At 31.7% G+C, this 9,006-nt stretch overlaps 1 protein-coding gene across 1 annotated transcript; it reads left to right on the top strand.

The window, feature by feature from the left end:
• The first annotated feature begins 235 nt into the window (after positions 1-235).
• On the top strand, positions 236-9,006 carry LOC132716292 (glucose dehydrogenase [FAD, quinone]-like). The gene is made up of 12 exons (XM_060699535.1): positions 236-369; positions 682-818; positions 1,633-1,841; positions 2,302-2,491; positions 2,837-2,965; positions 3,763-3,887; positions 4,179-4,346; positions 4,982-5,132; positions 6,799-6,965; positions 7,423-7,609; positions 7,900-8,128; positions 8,315-9,006. The coding sequence occupies exons 2-12, from the start codon at positions 695-697 to the stop codon at positions 8,478-8,480; spliced, it is 1,845 nt and encodes a 614-aa protein (XP_060555518.1). The 5' UTR covers positions 236-369; positions 682-694; the 3' UTR covers positions 8,481-9,006.

Here is a 9,006-nt window from a genome sequence, read left to right on the forward strand (position 1 = left end):
ATATTTATATTAATAAATCAATTCAAAGCGATTATATAAACATGCGATTATATCCCCACCTCTACTCCCCGCTCGGTCCAACCCACGCATGGTCCCACCCAACAACCGAACACTTAAATTTATAAAAAACTAATACAAGATATAAAAATATCAAAAATGTAAAAACTGATCAACACTTTTATTTTAGTTTAAACCGAACAATATTTGCAGCTCTACATATTAAAGTTGTTCGTTCCGCACTAAATACTGTAACTCATAGGCTACATGTATTTATTTTGAACAGCGAGGTCACAGCTGATAAGTCAGAATACAATCATTTTATTTGATGTAGAAAAGTTTAAAGTTGAATCTGGATATTTCCAGTTAAAGGTAAACATTTCTTTTTAAAACTGTTGAACGATGTTCGTTGTTCCAAAACCGGTTTTAATAAATTTTAAATCAGTTTAAATTTGACCGCCATTTTGTTTTTTGTAATGGTTATATACATGTAGTACATGTATGTTGGCCTTTATAAACTGCTTGTTAACTAAGTCCTCCTCAATTTAAATCTTGGAGGTTTAAGAAAGGCTGCGCAATACTAACAAGCTGCCGATATTTAGTCTATTAGAATAGAATAAAAATGTATGTTTTGATCAACTGATGCGTATTTTTACTTTAAGTGAATTGTACGATTATTTTTAGAACGAATCAAAGGATGGTGAGGAACATTGGTATATTTCTTGTTGGTTTAATTGCTGTTTTATCTACCTATATAATATCATGGAGGAAAGGAACGAAAGTTGTAGACAAACTTCTTGAAGAATATGACTATATTGTCGGTAAGTTCGTGAATTAGTAGAACTTTGGAAACAGTACTAAACAGCTAAATATTGCCCGACATATGATGCATGAATCACCTTTAGTAATTCAGTGTTGTTATATTTTTCTGGTCCTTCGGGATCATTCATGCCAGCACTATTGAGTGTTGAGAATTGAGTACCTCTCCTCATGTACAGACTCAATCAAACTGAGTCTACAATTCTCTTGTATTTTTGTTGTGATTAATGCTTCCGAAGGATCACTTTGTTTCCAGATTTTTATACTTCACAACAGCAGGTGTCAAGTGTTGTTTGGCAACTGTAAAAGTTGCCCTGTACTTCACTTCAGTGTTGTTATATTTTTTCTGGTCCTTCGGGATCATTCATGCCAGCACTATTAAGTGTTGAGAATTCAGTACCGCTCCTCATGTACAGACTCAATCAAACCGAGTCTGCAATTCTCTTGTAATTTTATTGTGATCAATGCTTCCGAGGGATCACTTTGTTTCCAAATTTTTAGTGATAGCTCTATTATTTTTTTCTGTGATGTACAGCTCCCATCATAAACAGATCCTTTCAAAATGATATTTTACAAAACTTACTGACACAATGATTGGATTATAAAACGACTGAAGATTTACCATACTACTAAAAGCATTATTTCAGTTCAGGTTTCTACTTACAACTTTCAATTATAGAATTATAGGACATTGTTAAATAAAGTGACACTAACTACTACAGGTTCATGAAAGCAAAATAATATTACTATTATTTAAGTGACACATTTGCACATAACTAATCTAACTCTGACCTTATGACTATTTCAATATTACAGTTGGGGCAGGATCAGCCGGTTCCGTCCTCGCTTCAAGGTTATCGGAAGAGCCAGAAAACTCGGTTCTTCTTCTAGAATCTGGCGGAGACGATATGGGTGATATAATGTTGTCTACCCCATTTTTATATGTAATGCTTCAACATTCAAAACATGACTGGGACTTATATGCAGTTAAACAAGATAACAGATTTTTGGGTCATAAAGAAGAGGTAATCAATTTGTATTACAAACAAACCTTTGGGCTATGTCTTGTAATTTACCAACAGAAACAACAAATAAAGTCTTTAAAGTCCAGAGTTTGGATTTTACTCTATGTAAGATCAAACAGATAATCGCGACATAGATACTTAGTCATTGTCATGTAAAAACTATTGCTCGAGAAAAACATAAAGTATAATTGAGTGTGTATTAAGTTCGAAGCTTGCCAATATTGTTCTACTACAGTAAAGTCGGATTATATTTATTCAAAATATCATACATACATACAAACAAACAAACATGTGGTCACAACATAAATTTCATTAAAAATAATCAAGGCTCAAACACTAAGTAAATTTTTGAAATACACAACCATAAAGTTATTGCTGTTATAAATGATGTCTGAAAACAAAATCATAATCATAAATGGTACTACAATATATATTGAATGTGAGTAACGCCTATTTGCAGAAACCATTTTGGCCAAGAGGGAAATGTTTAGGCGGTTCCAGCAATTTGAACGCGATGGTTTATGTACGCGGAAGCCGGCATGATTTTGATGAGTGGGCGTCCGAGGGATGTGAAGGCTGGGCGTATGAAGATGTTCTACCATACTTTCTTAAATCAGAAGATATTCTGATTGATGATCTTAAAGATTCAAGTAAGTTTTACAATCATAGCATAAGATTACAGTAAAAGTACTAAATGTGCCTAAAACTAGTAAGGACCACTATTATTTTGAACAAGATATAATTGATTTATATAGAAAGGGGAATCGATATAAATAATGTAATACTATTTTGTCTAAATGCCGATATTTTGTTTATAAGTTCTGATTAACTCTAAGGGTGTTAAACAAGTAGAAGATGTGTAAATGATCGTCATGCATTTCATGTTTGTTTGAATGTTTAAATGTTACACAATCATTTACGAACTGTCATTATAATATTTTGGCCGTTTTTGTTTTATAAATACATGATACTTTTTTTAATTATAATTATTATAGAATATCATAATACGGGAGGTATGTTGCCAATAACTTACAACAACATTACGTCATTATCTGACACAATATCTGAGGCTGGAACAGAGATAGGATATATGACAAAAGATTGCAACGGTGCTGACATGATTGGTAAGTACTGACTGGGGTATCTGAAATTAAGTTGAGATCTATATGTTGTTGAAAGGTTTCTGATCTTATTGTGCCGATAAAGAAAAATGCAATCAAATTCTTTATCAAAAGCCTGAAATTAAAAACGTACATGTATATAAATATTAACACCAAACACTTTATTCTTTGTATGATAAGTTATTTTGTAAAAACTATCTCTGAAATGACAGTTAACTTCTACCAATAGTACATGAAATGTAAATCAGCTTCTGTTCTGTTGCCTAAAGGGATACCTCTATTCATTAAATGTATACGTTTAATAGGCGTGTACTCCTGAAATGATTGTTGAATTGCACTTTTTCATTATCCCTCATATACAGACTCAATCAAACCGAGTCTGATATATTCATGTAATTTTGTTGTTATTAATGTTTCCGAGGGATCACCATTTTTTCCAGATTGGAATCCCTGTGATGAATGACATTTTTGCTTAATGCATGTAATGGGAAAATATCATTTGATATAAGATTTGTTATTGAAATGTAAAATACATATATCCCTTTTGCACATAACTTGACATCACAAAAAGCTTATCACGAAAAGTGTGTCGAATTGCTTCTAAAATTCACCATCGGAACAAGGAAAATACTGAGAGATATTAAAATAATAAAGTGTTTTCTGTAAACGGTTATTTTAACTGACAAACGACATATTTCTTAATCATTCGTCTTTACTTGTTTTGCTATTGTCTATAATTTTAATGTATTTAAAGTAGAAGTGAATACATTATTTTACAAAACGCACTGGTACAATTTTAGGTATATGTCACATACAAGGAACGGTTACAGCGAACGGACTTCGTGCGAGTACATCAAGAAGTTTTATCTGGCCAGTCATGTATAGAAACAATCTACATATATCATTACATTCACATGTTCAAAAGGTTATATTTACTTTTTATTTTTTGCTAGAAAAAAATGTTTAACTAGTTCTTCTTTATATTTCTTTCATAGCAAGAAAATGCTTAAGAACTAATCACATTAATATCAGATCATTGTTTTCGCTCCTTTACTCGACACTACCAAGCAAGGGGAGCGTCAGTTAGAATTAATTTGTTTTTAATAAGATTGACTTAAGAACTAAGTTTGCCTTGTTTATGACAGTGTCAGTGTCATATATTTATTTAAATATGCAGGTCAAACTGATTTTCATTATGATAACATTATGATCCCAGGTTCTTATAGAAAACAAGAGAGCAACTGGTGTGTCTGTGACAAAAAATAACGAGACATTGACAGTGAAGGCAAGGAAAGAAGTTATTTTGTCAGCCGGTACTGTAATGTCCCCACAGATTCTCATGCTGTCTGGTATTGGTCCGAAAACGCATTTAGAAGATATCGGGGTAAGTGTATTCAGGTTCTGTCCCAACTGAACAATCTTCTTCCTAATTCATATTTATGTAGTGAAATAAATAAACACAACCTACATTTTCACTCATTTGTCAGTATGAATTACAAAACATTTAATAAAAAGTAACTGAAAACAGAAATTCGTCTGATATTGAGAAAAAAGATTTCTTCACTTTCCATTAAATCCTCTACACTACCTAGCAAAATTAGGATCGTCAGTTAGGATACGATTTAAATAAGATTGACCAAAACGGAAGTAGTGTGTGTTAAATATATCAGTATATGTGGAACGAAATTTAGACGGCGACAGAATCACCGAGTAGTTTTAAAACAAGTCATGTGACTTGAACAAACCATGGAAGTTATAATAACAGACATTGTGGTGAAACAAGTCTAAGTCTCTCAGTTGACATGTTCTTTAACGTATTCAGAGTTCACTGTGACAACTATTGTGAAATCTAAACGCTCTAACCTGACCCACGTGGGTCAAGTTAGGAAACCAGCATTTTATATTTTATCAGGTCAAGTTTTGTTCCTGTAATTCATTTAGAGGACATTTACAGAAAAATGAATGAACAATTTAAAACGAAGACACGAAAAGTTTGCCTGTGTCTCCTTTTAATTTTAGATCAATGTTATTGCTGACTTACCAGTCGGACAAAACTTACAAGACCACCTGTATGTTGGCTTATCGTGTACTACAAACACAACTGATCTCTTTTCAAATTCAAAGATTTCTCTGCTGTCTAGTATTCTAGAGTACCTATGGAATGGAAAAGGTAACGCATGCTCTGATATTTTTAAGTTCTGCAATGTGTGTCAAAAAGTTTGATTCAATTAATGTGACATTGTCAATGTGATTTGAAAAATAATTCGTCCTCTCAATGAGAAATTTATCAAGAGATGTTTTTTGTGCAAAACTTGCAGTTTTTACAAAGGTTATTTATTTCGATTGTGAAAGATGAAATTTTATTTCATCGAGTGACCTTTGAAAAATTACCGTTTTTGAATTTCACGAAATGAAGTAAAATAACATGTTACACAACAAACAAACATTTTTTTTAAATTCATGCTTAAATGAAATTTAAACAATATTAACTTGATTATCAAAATTTGTTTTCCCTTCTGGTTACCTCAACTTCAGACGAACCTTTCATAAATGTATGACGTATACAGCAAAACATTAGTTCAAATATCAACGTTAGATGATGATGATATTTATTTAAACAAAAAATATGAAGCGACTAGGAATTCGGAAAACATTTTTTTTGAAAGCCTTTCTTACTAGGAATATGGAACATTATTTTGAAAGCCTTTTTTACTAGGAATATGGAAACATTTTTTGAAAGCCTGTCTTTCTAGGAATATTGAAACATTTTTTTTTGAAAGCCTGTCTTACTAGGAATATGGAAACATTTTTTTGAAAGCCTGTCTTACTAGGAATATGAAAACATTTTTTGAAAGCCTTTCTTACTAGGAATATGGAAACATTTTTTTGAAAGCCTTTCTTACTAGGAATATGGAAACATTTTTTAAAAGCCGTTCTTACTAGGAATATGGAAACATTTTTTGAAAGCCTTTCTTACTAGGAATATGGAAACATTTTTTTGAAAGCCTTTCTTACTAGGAATATGGAAACATTTTTTTAAAAGCCGGTCTTACTAGGAATATGGAAACATTTTTTGAAAGCCTTTCTTACTAGGAATATGGAAACATTGTTTTTGAAAGCCATTCTTACTAGGAATATGGACAGCCTTTCTTACTAGGAATATGGAAACATTTTTTCGAAAGCCTTTCTTACTAGGAATATATAAACATTTTTTGAAAGCCTGTCTTATTAGGAATATGGAAACATTTTTTTTGAAAGCCTGTCTTACTAGGAATATGGAAACATTTTTTTGAAAGCCTGTCTTACTAGGAATATGGAAACATTTTTTGAAAGCCTGTCTTACGAATGCTGTGTTGTTCACTTATCTTTTGGGATTGTGTCTGTCATTGCTTTTACATATTGTTATACAGTTATTGCTCGTAGGAAACCCACAAAATGCCCAAATGTCATCAAGAGTAGTTTTACATGGGGAAGGAAGTGTAATTTGTCAGACTGTCAAAATGAAATGGAAAACTAGAGTCGATATTTGGTGATTGGTAAATTGAATAAATTGAAGTAAGGTTTATTTTTTCCTTACGTTTAAGATATTTATCAATTTCAGATTTTATTTGCTCTAAAAAGCCCTGATAATTTCGGGATTGTAAGCAAAAATAAAAATGAAGTGGGGAAAGTCTCTTCTTGAAAAATGTGAAAATATATTTTAATGATTTTCACTTTGAAATTATCAAATGAAATTTTCACGGATAAGTCAGTAATCCACTCAAAAGCATAAAATAAAATAATATTTCTTTGCATATAATTTGTCATGCTTTAACATCAGAATATATTTTATCAAGGTTGGATGAGGAACACCGGTCTTCTTACAGATTTGGCGTTCTTTCAACTTGATGAAGAAACAAGGAAAATCAGACCTGGTCAACCGGACGTACAGTTACACTTCATACCTCTGTTGGTAGAAAATAGTGACGATGAAGTAAAACAGTTTCTGACCTTCAATGATGAGGTGATTTTTATATCTCCAATAAGACTCATTTGCAATGTATAAAAATTCTCAAACGAAAGTAAGGCAAGATGATAACCAATGTGTTTAAACAGGGAGTTAAACAAGTGTAATGTTAAGCGTGTGTTTCTCACGTAGGATGTAACATGCAAAGATAATGTGCTCAAACAACTGAATAAAACACAAGCAGGCCAAACAAATAAAACATGCATTAAAAACAAATGATATACTGAAATTTAATATTAGTTTAAATGAGTTCTTTTTGTGTAACATGACTTCTTTACTTGAAATGAAAATGTAAAAATGTTGAATTGTGTAATAATTGTATGAATCATAATGGCTGTATGGTTTATGCTTGCTATCTTTGTATATGGTTTGATAACCATGGATCATAGTTAAGTTTCCTTTTTTTTTGTTTGAAGACACGGCACCTTGAATACTGCAATAATTACTTTTATAGACTTGGGAGTACCTCGATAGTTTAAAAGAAAACATTGATGGGAAGCAAGGATTTTCTGTCGTTGTTACTGATTTACATCCAAGAAGTCGTGGTGAAATTAAACTTAATAAAAGCGACCCATTTAGTGTCCCGGAAATCATTCCAAACTACCTCCAGCATCCAAACGACATTAAAATGCTTATTAAAGGTTGGTGAACAAGCAGGATCTTCAGTTTAGTATTAAAACCTAGAAATTATACAAGTAAATTATTGCAATTGATAAAAAATTTTCACAATTGAAAAAGTGATTGAATACCTGGATCAGTAATATATTATAGCCTTTATAATTCAACCCTTTAAGCTGTAACTACTAAGGGCCACTGAAATAGTTATATCAAACTATTTTAAATTTTATTTCACATTCGAAAATATAACCAAGTTGTATTATCAATATCAACATTGAAATTATTATATTTTGCAAATATTTATCTTTAATAGGAATAAAAGAAACTATTCGTCTTCTTAAAACAAAAGCAATGAGGAGTATTGGAGTGAATATTGAAGACAAAAACAGGGCATATCCAAAGTGTGCACATCACGGGTTTCTTTCTGACGCTTACTTTGAATGTATCATCAGGCATTTTGGAACAACCGTGTACCACCCAACATCTACCTGTAAAATGGGTAGAACTAAAGACCCGACAACAGTTGTTGATAATAAACTCAGGTATTGTATATTCCTGTGAAATAATTAATGTACCCGTAAATTTGATTGAACTTTAATTCATTAAAATGTGTTAGCATTTCTAGAGCTTTTAAGATAAAGTATTAACAATTAGCTCTTTTATATCTGAATGTATTTTATTTCTAGACCCAACAGTTATTCACTTTCTTATAATCTTTTGTTTTAAAGGGTAAAAGGTATCCAAGGTTTACGAGTAGCAGACGCCTCTGTGATGCCAAAAGTAACTTCCGGTAACACAAACGCCCCAACAATCATGATTGCAGAGAAAGCAGCCGATCTTATCAGAAATATTGATACCGTTTCAGAAATTCGTAGGAAGTTGAAAAACGTTTAAGTGTTAGGTGTAAAGCCATATGTGATTGTTTCAACTTCAGGTATCAAATCACCTCAGAGAAATCCAAGAAATATATTAGGAAGATAAAGACATCGTTTATTGTACAGTCGTATTTATTGCTTTTAATTGATCTGATAGTTCTTGAAGAAATTGTGATATGATATGTGCCTGTGATTACATATACAGATTGTTTGTAGCGCTTGTGGTGCTAACCCTATTACCTTTAATGAATTGCACTTAACCTCATGACGTTAAACTATTTTCTGCATGCTTCCTTGATTGTAAACGTATACAAGGAAAAAGTCAATTTCATAAAGAAATGAAAGTTGTATTAAAATAAGAAAATGTCAGATATTTATTCACAATCTTGATGTGTTCAAAGATTTACTTTAATTTTACTTGTAATACTATCAGCTGTTAGCAATAGCTTATAAATATATACACATTGAGCATGCTTAGTAAGATGTCATGCCAGCGTATCGATGTTAAGTATTTGGAAAATAAACTTACATCTTTTATATTATAA

The sequence above is a fragment of the Ruditapes philippinarum genome, unplaced genomic scaffold, assembly GCF_026571515.1.
Source record: "Ruditapes philippinarum isolate M1 unplaced genomic scaffold, ASM2657151v2 ctg154_1_1_1_1, whole genome shotgun sequence".
NCBI classification, from domain to species: domain Eukaryota; kingdom Metazoa; phylum Mollusca; class Bivalvia; order Venerida; family Veneridae; genus Ruditapes; species Ruditapes philippinarum.

What these genes read in the sequence shown, in the direction of transcription:
- LOC132716292 (XM_060699535.1), top strand. Translation starts at nt 695, where the DNA reads ATGGTGAGGAACATTGGTATATTTCTTGTTGGTTTAATTGCTGTTTTA. An exon ending in TGATGATCTTAAAGATTCAA is followed by an intron (nt 2,492 to 2,836) that starts GTAAGTTTTACA and finishes TAATTATTATAG; the next exon opens with AATATCATAATACGGGAGGT. An exon ending in GTTGTTGATAATAAACTCAG is followed by an intron (nt 8,129 to 8,314) that starts GTATTGTATATT and finishes TTTGTTTTAAAG; the next exon opens with GGTAAAAGGTATCCAAGGTT.